The 19,823-nt window shown below is 51.4% G+C and overlaps 1 protein-coding gene across 7 annotated transcripts; it reads right to left on the bottom strand.

Moving 5' to 3' along the window:
• Nucleotides 1-3,458: 3,458 nt before the first annotated feature.
• Nucleotides 3,459-19,109, bottom strand: LOC108521361 (voltage-dependent L-type calcium channel subunit alpha-1F). Of its 7 annotated transcripts, none has more exons than XM_017861170.1 (30): nucleotides 19,075-19,109; nucleotides 18,241-18,385; nucleotides 17,931-18,060; nucleotides 17,491-17,550; nucleotides 17,235-17,341; nucleotides 17,061-17,148; nucleotides 16,510-16,617; nucleotides 16,367-16,419; nucleotides 15,025-15,171; nucleotides 13,986-14,187; nucleotides 13,730-13,888; nucleotides 12,806-12,916; nucleotides 12,469-12,552; nucleotides 11,617-11,637; nucleotides 11,305-11,433; nucleotides 10,629-10,694; nucleotides 10,284-10,375; nucleotides 9,708-9,867; nucleotides 9,351-9,478; nucleotides 8,976-9,072; nucleotides 8,692-8,794; nucleotides 8,332-8,433; nucleotides 8,021-8,151; nucleotides 7,658-7,783; nucleotides 6,913-7,082; nucleotides 5,395-5,502; nucleotides 5,118-5,245; nucleotides 4,901-5,013; nucleotides 4,011-4,208; nucleotides 3,459-3,763 (listed from the first exon to the last, which is right to left on the bottom strand). In XM_017861170.1, the coding sequence occupies exons 2-30, from the start codon at nucleotides 18,381-18,383 to the stop codon at nucleotides 3,533-3,535; spliced, it is 3,495 nt and encodes a 1,164-aa protein (XP_017716659.1). In that variant the 5' UTR covers nucleotides 18,384-18,385; nucleotides 19,075-19,109; the 3' UTR covers nucleotides 3,459-3,532. The 7 variants fall into 7 exon arrangements, with proteins under 7 accessions (XP_017716659.1, XP_017716661.1, XP_017716660.1 ...); XM_017861169.1 differs by lacking the exon at nucleotides 19,075-19,109 and adding an exon at nucleotides 18,942-18,970 and having other exon boundaries at nucleotides 3,533-3,763; XM_017861172.1 differs by lacking the exon at nucleotides 17,491-17,550 and having other exon boundaries at nucleotides 17,235-17,372; nucleotides 17,929-18,060.
• Between the last annotated feature and the right edge of the window lie 714 nt (nucleotides 19,110-19,823).

Genomic DNA, 19,823 nt, shown 5'->3' with positions numbered 1-19,823 from the left:
AGAACCAGGATATGAACCCAGGAAGTCTGGCTCCAGCACCTGTTACTCTTAGCCACTGTGCTAACTTATCAGTACACCATCTTTTTTTTTTTCAGCACACCATCTTGTATGTCTATAAAAGATACCTGATAATACTATTTGCTTCCAGAGGGTAGGGAAACTTTTCACTTTATACCCCTTTGTACCTTTTGGGACTCCATCTCAAATAAAATAAAATAAAAAATAAACAGCCCGGTAGTGTATCATCTCATACATACACTTTCTAGCACATGTACGAGTCTACCTGTAAGATAAATTCCTAGAAGTATGAAGCTGAACCAAACAGTAAATGAATTTATTTTTCTAGATTTTGCCCAATTGCCTTCTACACAGGCAGGCATGGTATAACATGTGTAGAAGGCGATTGGTCAAAATCTAAAAAAAAATTCATTTACTGTTTGGTTTAGCTTCATACTTCTAGGAATTCATCTTACAGATAGACTCACGCATGTGCTAAAAGATAAACATATAAGATAATGAAACTTCCACAAGTGATTTATGAGAATGCCTGTTTCTGGCCAACCTGCCAATATGGAACATTATCAAACTTTTTGATACTCACCACCCTGAAAGATGAAAAACAGCATCTCAGTAGTTTTGTTTTGTTTTGTTTTGATTTTGAGACAGAGTCTCGCTCTGTTGCCCAGGCTGGAGTGCAGTGGTGCAACCTCAGTTCACTGCAACCTCCGCCTCCTGGGTTCAAGTGATTCTTCTACTTCTGCCACCTGAGTAGCTGGGATTACAGGCACACACCACCACATCTGGCTAATTTTATTTTGTGTGTGTGTATTTTAGTAGAGATGGGGTTTTGCCATGTTGGCCAGGCTGGTTGTGAACACCTGACCTTAAGTGATCCACTGTCCACTTCAGCCTCCCAAAGTGCTGGGATTACAGGTGTGAACCACTGCATCTGGCCTACCTTTTGAATTTTGAACCATCTGAATGAATATCCTTTTTTTTCTTTTTTTTTCTTTTCTTTTTTAAGACAGGGTCTCCCTGTGTTGCCCAGGCTGTAGTCCAGTGGCATGAATATGGCTCACTGCAGCCTCAACCTCCTGGGCTTAAGTGATCCTCCTGCCTCAGCCTCCTGTGTAGCTGGGGCCACAGGCATGAGACACCATGCCCAGCTAATTTTTAAATATTTTTGTAGAGACGAGGTCTCACTTTGTTGCCCAGGCTGGTCTTGAACTCCTGGGCTCAAGTGATCCTCCCGCCTCAGCCTCTCAAAGTGCTGTGTATTTTTAGTAGAGATGGGGTTTTGCCATGTTGGCCAGGCTGGTTGTGAACACCTGACCTTAAGTGATCCACTGTCCACTTCAGCCTCCCAAAGTGCTGGGATTACAGGTGTGAACCACTGCATCTGGCCTACCTTTTGAATTTTGAACCATCTGAATGAATATCCTTTTTTTTCTTTTTTTTTCTTTTCTTTTTTAAGACAGGGTCTCCCTGTGTTGCCCAGGCTGTAGTCCAGTGGCATGAATATGGCTCACTGCAGCCTCAACCTCCTGGGCTTAAGTGATCCTCCTGCCTCAGCCTCCTGTGTAGCTGGGGCCACAGGCATGAGACACCATGCCCAGCTAATTTTTAAATATTTTGTAGAGACGAGGTCTCACTTTGTTGCCCAGGCTGGTCTTGAACTCCTGGGCTCAAGTGATCCTCCCGCCTCAGCCTCTCAAAGTGCTGAGATTACAGGCATGAGTCACCATGCCCAGCTCAATACCTGTTTTTTTTAAACATGAACATTCACACAAATATGTAATGGATACTTCCCAGTTGTTGCCTTATTGGGGAAGCAGTACACAGGAAGGGTTAAAAGCATGGATCTTGGCATCAAACTGCTTGAATTTGAATCCCACCTCTGATATTTCTTCTTGTTTGACCTGGACAGGTAAAATGGTTTAAAATGATACCTATAAGGTTGTTGCACTGATTCAACGAGATAATCACTGTAATGCAGTTAGCATAGGGCCCAATAAATGGTTCATTTTACCTCCTACACATCTCTGGAATCCACTCACTTCTCACCATCTCCTCTGCCACCTCCCCTGGCTAAGGCGACCATCATTCCTGCCAATTTTAGCATCTCCAGTCTCTTCCCCCTCCCTTCTGTTTTCAGCACAGCCGTCAGAACATCTATTTAAAATGCAATGTTAACTATGTCACTACCCTACTCAAATCCCTCCAATGGCTCCCCACTGCTTATAGGAAAAATCCCAGAGTTTGGGGCCTGGCATTCAAGGCTCCGCCTGATCTGGCCTCAGTGGTTTCTCCCACCTCATCCCTCAACAGTCTCCCTTCACTCTCTATGACCTTCCCATGACTTGTTGTTGCCACCTAACTCCAGCCCAGCCACTTTAAGCCTTTATTTCAAGGCCTAATGTAACTCAATCTTCTCAGTCCTAGTCTCCAATTCTGGCTTCCCTCAAATTTCAGTCCTGGCTTGATTGGCACAAATTATACAAATGAGAAACCCCTGCTCTGAGAGCTGGGAAGAGCTCCTCCCCGCCTGGTGGTCTCATCCTGCACCACTCCCATTGCTACCTTCAATTCCTCTGGAGTGGGGCTGACTCCCACTTTGGATGAGACCTGTCCCGTGTTTCAGCCAGCTCAGTTTGTCCCGAGAGAATCCCAGAGCCGGTGCCTGGCACACAGTAAATGCCTGATAAGCCTTCACTGAGCGAATGTAACCCCAAAGGCTGGGTGAGGAGTAAAGCTGGGGCAAGAAGCAGAGAGGACCTCTGGGATCTGTGTAGGATAAAAGTAGGTTACTCTTAGGTGGTCTCAGGAAAGCCAGGTGGGCCCTGAGTGGGTTCCCCAGGGCTGGGAGCCCTGCCCTTTGCTGTCACCTATGTTGTCTACTGATGGAGGATTTAGGTTTTCTTTTCTTTCTCAGGCAGAAGGTGGGAGATGGGAGACAGAGCGATCTCAATTTAGCCGCCCTAAAATTCCTGTTACCGTCAGAGGACCCCTCTGCCTAAGATGCATCACATACCAGGGCGATTCCAACCTCTAGGACTCTTCTCTAGCAGGACTGTCCTCTGGGTTTCCTTGTCCTTTCCTTCTCATCCGTCTACCTTTCCTAGTTTGACCTGGCTGAACCCTGCTGAAATCTCTGCCTTTCCTCCTCTCCAGGTCCAAGCACCTTTCACACCCTCTCTCTCCCCTTTCCTCCATCTCTGTCCAACGTCCTCCCCTCCCCTTCCCCTCCTCCACTCTGCCTCCAGCTTTTTTTGGCTGCTGTCTCTTCTTCCTCCTCCTCCTCCTCCCTCCTTCCCTGACGCTGAATAATCAGGCCTGGCTGTCCTGGTTTCTGGAAATACCCGTGTGTGGGCAGTGGCTCAGGGTAGGAACAGGGGATGGATGGATGGGGGCCCCCAGGCAGCCCTGTCCCCCAGTGCAAAGACAACAAAATCCAGGGGTGTGGTCCATGCCTGTCTCCTGCTGGGGAGGGGAGGGCAGGAGGTTTATTGAGCAGTTGGGGAGGGGTGAGAATTCAGAGGGCATGGACGCAGGCCATCTCGTCTCCCAAGTCCTCCTCGTCAAAGCGGGAAAGGATGGACTCCTCGTCACTATAGAGCGAGCTGGTTCCCTGTGCCAGCAGGTCACTGGCAGCACTGTCCATCTCATCCAGTGTCAGGCGACATGCATCTGCAATCTCCTGCTTGGCCAGGGCCACGAAACGTGGGTCTCGAGCAAAGAGGCCCAGACCCTCCGATATGAGCACCTGGGGGCACAGGTGGGATCAGTGTTGACCGAGGGCACACTGTGCACAGAAGGTTCAGTGTGGATAAATGACGTGCCCATGAGGGCATGTAGGGAAGTCAGTAGGGGACGGGGTGAGGAGAGGTCGTAGGGCAAAGGGATATCTACATGCACAACGTAGGACCCGGGGACTCCTTTCCTTCCTCCTCCAGTACCCACCTCCTCCCCTTCTCCCCCATCCATCTTGTCTATATGCCATCTGGACTCACAGCCTCCACCAAGCTGTCGGCACTGCCCCTCTTCCCATGGCTGGGGTCCGAGTGGGTTCCAGGCACGTGCAGACAAGTGAAGGTACGCAGTGGGCCACTAGATCTGCCGAGGTACCCCTCCCCTGCTGCACCCTCTTCCACCAACAACAGAGGAGCATACAGGAGCCGACCCCGCTGAGGCGGTGTTGCCCAGGAACCCTGAGCCAGAATAAACATCAGAGGGGCAGGGATGGATAAGTAGGGTATGAGGGTCTAGGACTCACTGCTGTGCCTACTCCTTTCCTTCAGTATACAACTGGAGTGAAACTGAATGGGTATAAGTCAGGCTTGAGTTTATTTATGTAAGAGCGCAGAAGGTCTGGGTTTAAATGTCAGCTCTGCCACTTACTACCTGCATGATCTGGGGTAAACCTCTCTGGGCCTCAGTTTCCTCACAAGTACAGTGAGCATTGTGTGCATTCATTCATATGTGTCCTGTTCTTCAGAAGGCTCTGAGGCCAGGTACGGTGGCTTATGCCTGTAATCCCAGCACTTTGGGAGGCTGAGGTGGGTGGATCACCTGAGGTCAGGGGTTTGAGACCAGCCTGGCCAACATGATGAAACCCTATCTCTACTAAAAATACAAAAATTAGCCAGGCATGGTGGCAGGCACCTGTAATCGCAGCTACTTGGGAGGCTGAGTCAGGAGAACCACTTGGACCCGAGAGGCAGAGGTTACAGTGAGCCGAGATCTCAACACTGCACTCCAGCCTGGGCAACAGAGCAAAACTCTGTCTCAAAAAAAAAAAAAAAAAAAAAAGGGCCTGATATGTGCTGTGTTTGAGAAATTCAGCCTAGGCTGCCCCCACCTCTCCAGACCCCAGACCCCAGCACCACCTCCACAGCCTCACCTGAGCCCTATTGGGCCCTGAATTTCGCCCACGATGATAGGTGCCTGGGATGGGTAAATCCTCACAACTGCCCTGGCGCTGCAGACACTGGATGGTGAAGGAGGGCTTCCGACCTGGGGGTGGGTGGGGCACCAGGGGCAAGTAGCAATGTCAGTGTTTCCCCAGATCTCTGTCCTGCAGGCCCTTGGGGGCCCCTTGGATCCATCCCTGCTCTCACCTGCAGGTGTGGGGGGCAGCAGACGGCGGCGTGGTGCAAGGTGCCCATCCATGTATCTCTGAGCTCTGTGAGGTGGCAAAAGGACTGGGCACGGGGGAGTCCCTGCCTGCTCATCTAGGTAGGAGAGCCTGTGTGGGTGGGAGGGCCAGGGGTGAACTTGGGTCTGGGTCTGGGTCTGGGCCTGGGAGATGGGGCACCAACAGTCCTCCTCGACCCAGTTCCCACCCCTCCCCCACCCCAGCTCATGGATTCATCCCATGTGGTATGGCCAGTGTACCGATCAGGGACTTCCTCATCCTCATCCTGCTTGTCTTGACCTCTGGTTCCCTTGGGCTGAGAATTTCCTTCTTCTGGGATGGTGAAAATGAGACCCCCAGAGCCTCTCCTGGGGAAAGTGAGGCACGTTAGGCAGACCAGATCCCTCAATATGTGGCCCTGGGCCACTGGTTCCTCTCATATCATGCCCCAACCCTTACAGAAACACTGGGCTTTTAGATTTTTGTTGTTGTTGTTGTTGAGGACAAGTCACATAAAATTAATCATTAACCATTTTAAAGTGACCATGGGCTTTTGTTTAATAGATGTCCATCTCATTAGAAGGACCGAAAGTTTCAAAAAAATCAAAGTTGACCTGTAGAGAGATGCCTTCAACACAAAACTGGGCATGTATTAGGAGTGGAGGGAGCCTGTAAAAGCTAGGCATTTTATTTTTTTATTTCTATTTTTTATTTTCTGAGTTGAGGTCTTACTCTGTCACTCAGGCTGGAGTGCAGCAGCATGATCTCAGCTCACTGCAGCCTCAACCTCCCAGGCTCAATTTATCCTCCCACCTCAGCCTCCCAAGCAGCTGGGACTACAGGCATGCACCACCATGCTCGGCTATTTTTTTATCTTTTGTGTGGACGGGGGTCTCATTATGTTGTGCAGGCTGGTCTTGTACTCCTGGGCTCAAGCGATCCTCCCACCTTGGCCTCCCAAAGTGCTGGGATTACGAGTGTGAGCCACCATGCCTGGGCAAGCTAGACACTCTAAAAAATTTTAAAAAAATTTTTCTTTCATCTGCCTATGTATTGTCTAAAAGCTAAGTGTTCAACATGCATTACCTCATTTCATCCTTTCTTTATCCCTGTGAAGTAAGTGCTTTATCATACCCCTCATACAGGTGAGGAGACTGAGGCTCATAGAAACGAAGTGACTAGGCCGGGCACAGTGGCTCAAGCTTCTAATCCCAGCACTTTGGGAGGCTGAGGTGGGCACATCACCTGAGGTCAGGAGTTCGAGACCAGCCTGGCCAACATGGCGAAACCTCGTCTCCACTAAAAATACAAAAAAAATTAGCCTGGCGTCATGGCGCACGCCTGTAATCCCAGCTACTCTGGAGCCTGAGGCAAGAGAATCACTTGAACCCGGGAGGCAGAGGTTGCAGTGAGCTGAAATCGTGCCACTGCACTCCAGCCTGGGCGACAGAGCGGGACTCTGTCAAAAAAAAAAAAAAAAAAGTGATTAGCCCAAGGTCACTTAGCAAATGGCAGAGCCAGGATTTGAACTGAAAATCTTGGCTTCAAATAATGTGCTTTTTGCATTAAACCTTTGTATTGCCTTTCTCGTATGAATCTCTTATTACCCTCTATTCTTACCTGAGCCCTTGAAACACCTCCATTCTTCCCAAATTTCTGCTTGAAGGCCTCTAGGCCCTCCCTCCCACCCTCCTCAACTTCCTGCCTCCTGAATTGCCTCAGTCCGGTGTCTAGTCCTTGCCTTCCCTCACAATCTACCTCCAGACACTTGACAATACCTGTGGGTGTTGGATCCAGCCTGGGGCACACTGGGCTGACTGGAGGTGGGAGTCCCCCTGTCATCATCACTGGGCCCAAGGGAGAGTGAATCTGGAAGTCTGTCCCCGACAGGCAGAGACACAGAAATCCTGGAGCCCCGGCGAGATGGGGGCTGGGAGACCATCGTGGCCTGTGGAGAGTCACAGGACTGAGTGTTGCATCCACTTTTTGGCTAAGTTATTTGGTCATATAGTGTGTCTCCCCTACAGGTCCATGAATGTGGGCCTTGCCCTCCAACAGCAGTGGTAAATATCAAATAAATAAACAAGTAAATAAATAAATTTTTGCGATAGGGTCTTGTTCTGTCACCAGGAGGGAGTGCAGTGGCACGATCACAGCTCACTGTGGCCTCAACCTTCCAGGTTCAAGCAATCCTCCCGCCTCAGCCTCCCAAATAGCTGGGACTATAGGCTTGCACCACCACTCCTAGCTAATTTTTAATTTTTTTGTAGAGAGGCAGTTTCATTGTGTTGCCAGAGCTGGTCTTGAACCTTAGGGTTCAAGCAGTTCCCCCACCTTGGCCTCCCAAAGTGCTGGGATTATAGGCATGAGCCATCCTTCCCAGCCTCAAATAAATATTTTTCTACTGCAGAGGGGCTTCTCTGGGGAGGGGGGCTTCTTCCCAGAAGCAGTGTCAAAATCACTCAGGGGATTGAGGAAGTATTTTACAATCAAGTTCCTGGGAGAGTGAAAACTTGTCCTCACTTTGTTAGTTTCCAAGTCCTTCTCATCTTGCTCCTCCACTCCCTCCTGCCCCTCTTCTTCCTCCTCCTCACAGGTGAGGGCCTGCCGCATCTCAGGACCCAAGTCTTGCAGGCTCCGCAGACCAGCCTGTGGAGGTGGTGAAATAGGTAAGCAGGCAGCTCAGGGTCTGAACCTTCCCTCTCTGTTTCCCATGCAGGCGAGTAGGGTGGGGGAAGGAGTCCTTCAGCCACCCTGGCCCTCTGTGAGGCCTGGGGCCTCAGTTTCCTCATCTGTGGCATGGGTTTCACAAGATCAAAATGGGGGTCAGCGTCAGCCACAGCACTGCCACACATGCCCGTCCACACCAGGCCCTGTCCCGAAGACCTGAAGGGCGGAGGAGGTGCTAGGGGCAGCCTCGTTGCCTAGTAGCCCTTTTTCTTTCCTCCTCCTGAATTTGCGGAAATAGTCCTGGATCAGAAATGTGGCGTAGAATTTGCCCACGGTGACCTCCTCCTCTAGGGGCAAGGGAAAGAAGGCAAGATCACACGGGGGCCCTCTGACCCAGCCCGCCTCCCCGCTCTCTACCCACCAGCATGGACTTCCCTTTGCCCTCTGCCCAGCGCTGGTTTTGTGGTGGAGAGCGATCATCTGCCATTCAGGGGCTGGCGCGGGGAACTGGGGCGGGGATAGCTCACCGTCTGGTGGGGGGATGACCTCATCTAGCAGCTTCTGCTTCATCCGCTTCCAGATCTTTTTGATGACAATCCGCAGCTCCTGGTTGGCTTGCTCCAGGTTCCCTGCGTTGGAGGAGGATGTGGGGCATGAGCCAATAGGAAGAACCTCCACAGCTGCCCCCTCACTGTTGGAGGGGTGACTTCACAAGCTGCTACCGCAGATGCACACCGCCCCCATTGGACATGGGGGGTGGGGAAACAGGCCTGGAGAATCCGGTCACCCATTTTGAGGTTCAGAGCTAGGAGTGGGGCCCATGATTCAATGAATTTGCTCCTTGCACCCTCCCCAGGAACGATCCCACTCCTGCCCCTCCCCTGCACCTTCTGTCTTGATCTTCAGGGATGTCCGGACCAGGGCAAAGAGTGTGGCGTTGAATGTCACCGTCCCATCTGAGTTGAGGGGCATGTTCATTGCCACAAGTCTCTGTGAACACCAGAGACATGAAACCCACTCTGGGAAAATGCTGGGTATACAGGAATGAATGTCAAGGGGCAGAAACCTCTGAGGATGCGATCAAACACCCCTCCCCACGCAAGGCACATCCCTTCCCACCCTTGCCATGTGAAGCTCTCTCAGGGGCCTGGGGGTGGGCAGGTGCACAGACCTTGCAGGCTACTCGGTGTGGGCACAGCTTCCCGAATCCCAGAGGGGGCTGGATACGTCTCAGCAGGGCAACCACATCCAAGTGTTTGATGTGGCCCCTGGAGGAGGTGGGGAGGTACCACTGGATTGGTGATAACCCCTCTAGCCCTTTCTCAAGGCCCCACCAGCTCATCACTACCTCCCCCCACCAGTACCCCAGAGCTTGCCAGGGAAGAACTGGAGGGCAGTCAGAGAGGAAGGAGGATGAGGCAGTGGAAACCTTGGGGCATCTATTGACTGGGTAATGGGATGCAGAGGTCGGAGGTGTTGGGCCTAGGGGACTATGTAGGGTGGTGCATTGTCCTCTGGATTCTAGGTAAGGGGGTACAGGGCATACTTGGCCCCAGGGTCATATTCAGACCAGATCCTCTTGAATTCATCAAGGTGATGGGGGCCCAGGATGGACCAATCTCTGGTGAGATAATCAAAGTTGTCCATGATCACAGCCACAAAGAGATTTATGATCTGTGGGCCATTGAGCAGGGGAGCGGTTAGGTGAAGGGCAGAACAGTGTCATGGAGGGATGGCGGTAGACTGGGGTGGGCTTATATGGTCATGAGTCTCTGGGTTGGTCTTGTCATCAGACCAGCCCTCTCACCCACTCTGAAGATCTGGGCTGCCCATGTCACATCCCTGAGCCCCTCAGGGCCAGCCCCCATGACGGTGGTGGTGGTTGTTAGGAAATGGTTCTCACCAGGAAGGCACAGAGCATGAAGAAGCTGATGAAATAGGCGATGGCAAAATTGCTACCACAGGTAAACTCTTCACCAGGGCCGAAGTCAGACTCAGGATCACACCGATTTCCGGGAAGGCTGGCAAGCATTATCTCCTGCCATGCCTCACCAGTGGCACACCTGGTGGGGGTCACATAGGGGTAGCATCCTGAAGGGAAGGCTATGAAGTCATGGCATATGGAGTTGGGAGAGGACTGGGGAATGAAAAGATGACCTACTTCTCACCAGGGGCTACATCTGGCACAGATAACATTTCAATATTTTAACAGCCAGTGTGGCCATGTTGATGACAGTAGTGTTTGCATCTTACAGATGAGGCACTGAGACCTGAGAAGGGGATGTGTCTTACAGACAGAAAGAAAATGGCTGAGGCTAGAATACTCTAACAGACTCCTCACATCATAGCCAGGAAACATCTCAGGCTGTATGGAGCCCCATGCTGCCGTGTTATTCCCATAGCTCAAGCAGTCTGAGGCTCAGAGAGGGTGTGTGGGCACCCACGGGCATGAGGTGGCAGGGGAGTGAGTAGATGTCACCTGAACAGAAGCAGCACAGCCTGCGGAAAGGTCTGGAAGTTGTTGTTTCGGTTTATCTGTGTGCCATCCTGAAGAGCCACCTTGCCGAACATCTGTGGACACACCAAGGCTGTGTCAGTGGGGTGAACCCATGCCCCACCCATTTCACACCTCCTAATACCTAAAGGAGCCTCATAACCCTGACAAACAGGGCATCACTGCTGATCTCATTTCACAGATGTGTAGATTGACCCAGGGCTGTCCAGCTTGTCTGTCTACCCGCCACCCCTACTTTGGGGCTATTCCTACCCCATCCCCTGCCAGCAGAGGAGTGCCTAAGGGATGCTTCCTAGGGTCCCCACTTGCCTGCATGCCAATGACGGCATAGATGAAGAATATCATTGCGATGAGAAGAGCCACATAGGGCAAGGCCTATAGGGATGGGGGAGCGGGGCAGAGAATAGATGCACAGGCTCAGGCAGAGAACTATAAGCCCCAGAATGCACTGCTTTCCCTGGCCTGGGCCTACTGGGAGATGCAGTCCATCTCCAAACTGCCCAGGACTGTGGTGTCTCTCTTTTTTTTTGATACGGAGTCTTGCTCTGTCACCCAGGCTGGAGTGCAGTGGCGCAATCTCAGCTCACTGCAAGCTCCGCCTCCTGGGTTTACGCCATTCTCCTGCCTCAGCCTCCCGAGTAGCTGGGACTACAGGTGCCCACCACCTCACTCGGCTAGCTTTTTGTATTTTTAGTAGAGACGGGGTTTCACGGTGTTAGCCAGGATGGTCTCGATCTCCTGACCTCGTGATCCGCCAACTGTGGTGTCTCTCAAATGTGAACATAGTGTTAAGTAGATAGAGTAAGGTCAGTGAGGCCAGAGGTGTGTTGGAAATTGAGAGCCCAGAAAAGAGAGAAAATTGGAATGATAATTTGGAAATGGGTATGGCATGCTGGGAGATGTAGTTCTGAGGGTTGTAAAGGGGCAGGCTGAGAAGTGTGAAATGGGGGAGAAGTATGGTCAAAGGGATGGGGTGGGGAATTACCTGGAAGGACTTGATGAATGTCCAGAGCAATGTGCGGATCCCTTCACCCTTACTGAGAAGCTTGACCAGCCGCATGACTCGGAAGAGGCGAAAGAAGGTGATGGAAATGCGGGAGCTGTCCTCCGAGCTCTGGGGTGAGGGGTGCAGTAGGGATGCTCAGTTTGCATTTACTTTACTCCAGCTATCTCCCTATCTCATTTTTTGGCCCTCCCAGTACCCAAATCATTCAGGCCCCAGGGTAATCCGGAGGGATGGACGGGCAGAGGGACATGGGAAAAGAAGCAGAGAGTCCTTGTTATGAGGGTGGGCTACCTCGCCAAGGTGGCCACCATTCTGGAGGGAGATATGACCAAGAAAAAGGTGATAGGGGAGATGATGACATCATAGGCCCAAATGAACAAGGCGAGAAATGATGGAGCAGATATAGGGGGTGATGGTGGGGTCATTATACAGGAGACAATGGGAAAGTTTATATGGTAGTGGATTAGGATGGTTGTGGAAAAAGTTGGTAATGGGAGTGGAAGGGAGAGGAGAGAGTAAAGGAGATGATGGATCAGAGACATTGGAGCCAATAAAGGAAATGATGGATCCAGTGGTGTCATAGAGATGATGGAGATGAGAGAACCGATGGAGGAGCCAATGGAGAAGCCAGTGATGGAGATAGGGAACCAGCAGCATTGTCAGTTGAGGCGACAGAACCATGTAGTACCCAATGGAGGTGATGGAGCCAATGATATAGGAAGTGGTGATGACAGAGCCGTGAAAGAGCCAGTGTCAGAGACGATGAAGTTGGTGGAGAAATGAAGCCAATGAAGTCATCAGAAAAGATGGAGCCAAAGCAGGAGTCAGTGGACATGACGGAGCCATTGGATGGGGAATGTAGAGGCAATGAAAGAGATAACAGAAATAACAGGAGACGCGTTTCAGGAGATGGTAGAGCCAGTAGATAGGTTACAAAATGGAATGAGGAAGCCGGTAGAGGGGGACTTTGGCTGAACCCAACAGGGACTCAGAAGAGATAGAGCTAGAATGAGAAGCACTGAGTCTCCAGGAGTAGGGAGGATATGCGTGGGAGCCACCTACCCACATGAAAGGGAGCCCCAGGATCGAGGTGAGGGAAGGTGTGTAGGGTGAGAGTGGATTAGTGGAAAGGCCAGTTCTCACATTGACTTCAGTGACGGCAATATCCACTACGCTGCCCACCACGATAAGAGCGTCAAACGTGTTCCAGGCATCAGTAAAGTAATGCTGCAGGCAGGAGAAAAGTATTGCCCTGTCTTCTCAAAGCTTGCAAGCCAGGGTAGGGGGCCAATAGTAGTAGGGGGCGCTGGAGGCAGGCAGGGCTTGGCTTGGATCACATGATGGGCCTGCACCTGAATCCTTCTTACTCCCTAGACTCACTCCCTGGTTGCTGCCCACATCCCCAACCCCAGAGCTCTGCAGTACACTCCACTCCCAAGGAACTCATCCACTGGTGGGTGGGGCTAGAGCGGGGGGCCACCTTGGGCTTGAAGGCGATGATTTTGAGCACCATCTCAATAGTGAAGAGACCAGTGAAGACCATGTTGAGGATGTCCATGGCGTAGTTAAAGGGAGCAGTCTGCTCATAGTGCTGCAGGAGAAAATCAGGTTGAGATGGAACCTGAGGCAGAGACCCCCCACACCCAACCAAATATTCCCTGGCCTGGGCTGAGGCGAGTCTGGGGACATGATCGCACTGTGGATTGGTCAAACCCCTTGCACTGTCTGCCTCCCATTGTGGATACTGGAAAGTTTAGTTCTTGATTCCTAGCTTTTCTTGTAGCTAGGCAAGGCCAGGTTGACTAATGAGACATAAACATAAATCTGCTGTTGGTTAGCAGCTTCTGTAAACAATATTTTGCTTTCCAATGAAAGGATCAAATAAGGAGATTCCCCAGGTACAACTCTCCCTGCCTTGAGTGTGGTTTTGATGCCTGGAGCTGTGACCATGAAACAACAATCATGAGAATGAATGCCAACTTGCTAAGAATGGTAAAGCAGAAAGATAGACAGAACATGGGTCCCGGATGACCAATGAACAAACAGCCTACCTCTGCACTTCTCGATACCTGAGATAATTACCACAATTCATTGACTCCAGGATGCACATCTTTTTACATTTTAGAATATCTGAAATTGGGGTGCATTTTATAATAAATGGCAACTTACAATGGCCACTGGCTACCTTTTTTTTCACATTCTTACATTTCTGAAATCAGGATGCAACTTACAAGTACTGGCCATAGACTTGAAGAAATATGGCAAATGTCTTTGTAGCTTAAGTCACTGTTAGTTAGCAGGGGGTTTGTTACTTGCAGCCTTAAGTGTTCCTAATGGTTCCCAAGGGATTGTGTGGAGATAATAGGGTCAGGAGTCTGGGAGGGGTCAGGCAGGGATCTCAGACCTGCATGGCTAGGGCAACTGTGTTGAGCAGGATGAGCAGGAACATCAGGTACTCGAAGGCAGCAGAGTTCACAGTGGCCCACACACGATACTGATGCGGGTTCTTGGGGATGTAACGACGGAGTGGCTGGGCCTTGAGGGCATATTCCACACACTGACGCTGCATACCAGGGCAGGGCATGAGTGAGCAGTGGGGTCCTGAGGCAAGGAGGGAAGGGTTGGTGACCATCCACAGGGGGCCAGGGGTCAGAGGTCACCTGGTTCTTGTCCAGCTCACAGTTTTGATACTCCTGCTCGCCCTGGGCACGGAAGGTGATGATGACGAAGCCCACGAAGATGTTCATCATGAAGAACGCAATGATGATGATGTAGACAATGAAGAACACTGAGATTTCCACACGGTAATTATAGATGGGGCCATGGTCCTCTGCATATGCATCGATGGCCTTGTATAGCAGTCTGTGGGAGCCAGAGGGGGGTAGAGGTAGGGGCAGGTGAGGGGATATCCCAGCCCCTTCAGACCTATCCCCAGTCCACTTATCAGAGACACCCCAGAGTTTCCTGCCCGGCACCCCAAAGACCCCTAAATCTCCTGACCTAACCACCTGGGACCTCCATACATACTCTAAGAGACCACTGCCAGACCCTCAAAGAGTCTAAATCCTCTGTCCCATGCCCTCAGAAACCCCCATACAGTCCTCCAGAGAATCTCCATTCAGACCCTCAAAGACCCAGAAATCCCCTAAGTTTCCACAGACCTTCAAATCCCCTTCTCCAACCATCTGGAGACCCCCATGCACCTCCCCAGAACTTCCACAAAAGCCCCCAATGATCTGTAAATTTATCCCTGTCTATCAACTTGAATCCCCACTCCATCTTCCCACAGAGCCCCACAATGAGTATCCCAAAGACCTGCACAGCTTTCTAGAAATCCCTGAATTCCTGCTTCATCTCTTCAGAGACCAATCCCAGTCCCCTCAGACCTCCACTCTGTCCCCCCAAACCATCTCCAATCCTTTCTAGGCTTCTATCTAGCTACCTAGTCCCTTAGAGATCCCTGTCTAATTCCTGGAGATCCCTCACTCAAGTCCCCAAAGAACTCCCACCCAGCTTCTGGGAACCCCACCTCTACAGTCCTCCCATACACTTACCACTCTCTAGAAAAACCCTATCCAGTCTCGAGAAACCTTCGTCACATCCCCAAGGTACACTCCCACCCATTCCCAGGAGATCCCAACCCAATCCTGCAGAGACCCCTGCCTTATCCCCTGATAACCCCAGGGCCCTGTCCCTCACGCAGGCCAGCCTTCAAAGGTGGAGACAGTGAACAGGGCCATCATGGCTGAAAGGACGTTGTCAAAGTTGAAATCACTGTTGACCCAGAGCCGCTCCCGGACCAGGGGCCGTGACACATCTCCATCTGGGTACACCAGGAAGGAGCCCCTACGGATGTTGCAAACAGGTTAGATGGGTGAGGAGGGGAGAGGAACTGGGGAAAGGGTCTGGGGTCTCCAGCATGGAGGCAGCAGGACATAGTGGTGGAGCAATATGGTCTGGGTTCAAATCCTGTCCCTCCATGTCCTGGCTGGGTGATCTTGCACATTTACCCTTTCTGTGCTTCCATTTCCCCACTCTAAGAAATAAGGATAATAACAGAATTGATTTCCTGGCTTGTCACAAGGATTAATAAATGTCACAAGTCAAGACATGAGACTAGTGTCTGGCACATAGTTGGCATCATTTCATCATCACCATTATTCTCATCATCGCCTGCCAGGAAAAAGTAAAACGAATAATAGCCAACGTTTTTTAGCCCTAACTATATGCCAGGCCCTGAGCTTAATTTTTTTTTTTTTTTTTTTTTTTTTTTGAGACAGAGTCTCAAAAAAGACTCCACCCAGACTGGAGTGCAGTGGCATGATCTCGGCTCACTGCAACCTCCGCCTCCCAGGTTCAAGCGATTCTCCCTCCCCATCTTCCCGAGTAGCTGGGATTACAGGTGCACAACATCAAGCCCAGCTAATTTTTGTATTTTTAGTAGAGATAGGGTTTCACTACATTGGCTAGGCTGGTGTCAAACTCCCAACCTCAGGTGATCTGCCTGCCTCAACTTCCCAAAGTGCTGGGATTACAGGCGTGAGCCACAGCGCCCAGCCCAAGCTAGGCCTTCTGTGTAGCAACTTTACATTGTACAAAGTACATTTTCCATGTAGTAGCTCATTTACTCTTCACAAGAGCCTTGTGAGATAGCCCCGTTTTTCAGTTGAGTGAAATGGAACTGAGTAAGTTTAAGAAATGTAACTAAGTCTCATGAAGTGGATTTGAACCAGTAATGTCTGACTTCACAGCCCAGGCTTTTAACTACCCTCTACAGGAGTCTCAAGATGGAAGCTGGGGCTCAGGGTGGGGTGGTGATTGCTAAGGGGTCTGGAGTGGAATGTAGGTCATTTGGGGAATGTGGAGATGGATTTGGGGGAGGTATCAGGGGGACCTCCGAAGACTTGGTGAGATCTGAGGGCCTCTGCAGTTCTTGGGACAATTCTCGGACTATATCTTTGGGCCTTGGTGAGATCTAGGGGCTGTATAGTCTTTGGGAGGGGTCCTGAGCTCCGTGGAGGGCAGGGCCTTGGGCACTCACTTGCATTCTTGAGGGGTGTGTTTGGCCTCATCCGTGCAGGTGTAGAATTTCCCCTGTAGGGAGGATGTCTGTCATATAGGTTCACCCTTCATCACGCTCCCGCCCGGACCCCTGCCTGGCATTCCCTCCAGTGTTTGCCCCACCTTGAAGAGCTGCACCCCGATGCAGGCGAACATAAATTGCAGTAGTGTGGTGACAATCATGATGTTCCCGATGGTCCGGATGGCCACAAATACACACTGCACCACATGCTGCGGGCACCCAAGCATATGGCTACTGAACACTACAGGCCACAGTGGTCATGAGGCAGGGACTCTGGATGCAGCTCAGGGACTTGGGCTGGGGACATGTGGTGATGGGTCAGAGATGTATGGTTAGCAACATGTGTTCAAGAGGCAGTGTTAGGGGCTAGAGATGTGTGGGCACCCACCAGGAATAGGTGTTTGCTGGGTGGGGATCTGTGGCCACCTGTCAGCGAGCTGGGTCTGAGAAATGTGGCCACTGGTAGAAACATATGGTCACTTGGAAGGAACATGGGTCACGCCACATGGCTAGTGGTCAGGGATGTGTATTTACATGTCAGGTCCAGGCTGTATGGTCACGCATCAGTGCAAATGGTCAGTCTGATCAGTGATCTTGGCCCCAGGGGCAGGGCAGGGCCTGGGTCCTGTGGGTTTGGGTGCGGTGGGGTTACCTTGAGTCCCTTGGCCCTGTTGATGGCTCGGAGGGGCCGTAGTACTCGCAGTACTCGCAGAATCTTCACCACTGAGATGGCGCTGGAGCTGGGGAAGGGGCAATCCTCAGGCATTGGCCCTGGCTGGGCCCCGGCTGTGAGAGGAATGGGGTGGGCTGGGGAGCTGTCACTTACTGGATCCCAAAGGAGATGAGGGACACACTGACCACCAGCAGATCCAACATATTAAACCAGCTACGGCAGAAGGAGCCGCGGTGCAGGAAGGCCCCAAACACTGTCATCTGGGGACGGGACATGGAGGCTAGACTCCACCACCTGGAGGTGGTGGGGTTTTGGGAGGTGGGGATGGGGACAGGGAGAGGTGGGCTGCAAGGACCGGTGGGGAGAGTGCTGGGGCAACTGAGGGTAGGACTGGAGTCCCATTAGTCACCTTTAGTAGAATCTCCACAGTGAAAATGGAGGTGAAGGCATAATCGAAGTAACCCAGAATCTGGGGTGTGAGAAAGAGCAGGGAGCCACTGAATCACGACTGAGGGGGATCCTAGGTGACTTCTCAAAAGGCTTGGCCATCAGAAAGATTAGGGTTTAAATTTGGACTCTTCTGCCTTTACCCAGCTACATGGGCACCCTTGGTCTGCTTAACCTCTCTGAGCACAGCTTCCTCCTCAGTCAAATATTGATCTCCCCCCTGGTGCTTCCCCATGTGTTGCACACACCGTAAAGGCTGGTACTGCATCAGCTGCCATTAACGAGCCTCTCTCTCAGCTCACTTAGGGCTCTTCTCCTTGTCTCCACCCTGCCCCAGCTTGTGCCCACGAGGACACCCCTAGGAGTGTCCCCTCAGCTCCTATCTCCCAGCCAAAGGCTCACGTGGTTGCGGAAGGAGTGGGCTCGGATGGGGTCCTCAGCGGCCAGGGACACACTGCTGAGGATGATGAACACCAGGATAAGATTGGTGAAGACATGATGGTGGATAAGGGTGTGGCAGCCCTTCCTCAGCCTGTGGAGAGGGAGTGGGCCATGGTCAGAACTCAGGACCACAGAACTGATCAGGGATTCCAAGGGATACAGCTCTGGCCCTGATGCAACACCCATGCCCCCACTCCCACCTTGGCTGCTCCATGGTCCTCCACCTGCCCTAGCCCCTCCTGCCTCACCCCCTGCCACTTCCAGCACTCACGGATTGGTTTGGCTGAGGCAGAAGAAGGCGCTGCCCTCAGGGATGGGTACCACCTTCTCCTTGGGTACAACTTCCTGCAGGAGTTCCACACCGCCTGCACCTTCTTCCTCTTCTTCCTCTTCTTCTTCCTCCTCCTCCTCCATGTCTGGCACCAGAGAAAAGCAAAAAAGAAAATTAATCGAGCAAGTTGATGTAAAACACCCAGAAGGGTGTTTGCCACATGACCAATTCTTCCCATTTCCCTGCTAGAATGTCAGCTCCTCCAGGAAGGTATTTTAGTCTGTTTTGTACGCCGCTGTGTCCGCAGCACTTAGAACAGTGCCTGGGACACAGTAGGAGCTCAGTAAATGTGTGTTGAATGAATGTTGTGTACACAGGCTATTTTATAATAAAGGCTCTGAGAAGTTCAGCAGTAAACAAAACGTGTTTCTCTTCTTCTTACTTTTCTTTAGAGATAGGGTCTCACTCTGCTTCCCCAGGTTGGACTTCAGTGGCGCCATCATGGCTCACTGCAACCTTGAACTCCCGTGCTCAAGCAACCCTCCTACCTTAGCCTCCCGAGTAGCTGGGACTACAGGCTTGCATCATCATGCCTGGCTAATTATTATTATTATTTTTTAAGAGATGGGGTCTTGCTATGTTGCCTAAGCTGCATTTCTCTTCTTTAACCTCAATGTTCCCAAACGTTGCTGACCACATACCAAGTCTGTTATTTTCAGGATGATCTTGGAAAAGGCTGATCTCTGGAGAGGAGGGTCTCAGGGGTCAGGAGCTGTCTGCCTGAGCTCTGTCCCCAGGGTCCCACACCTGCTCCACCTGGCCCTGCCTACTTGCCTGCTCCTTCCCTCCTTGTACCCTCCTCTTCCTCTTTCTCCACACCAGGCACCTGAGGACAGGAAGACGGGGGTCATCAATGGTGAGGGAGACACAGGGAATGGACACAGGGGAAGCATGGAAGAAATGCAATAATAGGGGAATGAATAGGCAGAGGATGAAGGTTAAAGACATGCACATGGCTGGGCGCAGTGGCTCATGCCTGTAATCTCAGCACTTTGGGAGGCTGAGGCAGGTGGACCACTTGAGGTCAATGAGTTCGAGACCAGCCTGGCCAACATGGTGAAACCCTGTCTCTTTCAAAAATAACAAAAATTAGCCGGGTGTGGTGGCGCACGCCTGTAAATTCCAGCTACTCAGGAGGCTGAGGCAGGAGAATCTGTTGGACCCAGGAGGCAGAGGTTGCAGTGAACCGAGATGGCACCCATGCACTCCAGCCTGGGTGACAGAGTGAGACTCTGTCTCAAAATAAAACAACAACAAAAAACCAGACATGCACACATAGACAGGTAGTGGTGGGAGTAGGAGGTGTAGACAGTGCCCAGGCATCTAACTCACCAGGCCTTCATTCTCCGGTGGGAGGTCCTTCTCACTGCTCTTCTCCCTGTGCAAGGAAATAGGGGTGGTTGCTGCAGATGGGCAAAGGGGGATCAATACAGTCAGAACAGACCTTTCTTGAGTCCCATAGAACCTTCTTGCTTCTGCTCTTCCCCATTGCCCGTCCCAACAGTCTGTTCTCAAAGCAGCCA

Source organism: Rhinopithecus bieti, unplaced genomic scaffold (genome assembly GCF_001698545.2).
Source record: "Rhinopithecus bieti isolate Rb0 unplaced genomic scaffold, ASM169854v2 scaffold_59762, whole genome shotgun sequence".
NCBI lineage: Eukaryota > Metazoa > Chordata > Mammalia > Primates > Cercopithecidae > Rhinopithecus > Rhinopithecus bieti.
The sequence above is the reverse complement of the archived record's forward strand: the minus strand, read 5'-3'. Positions and strand labels throughout refer to the sequence as shown.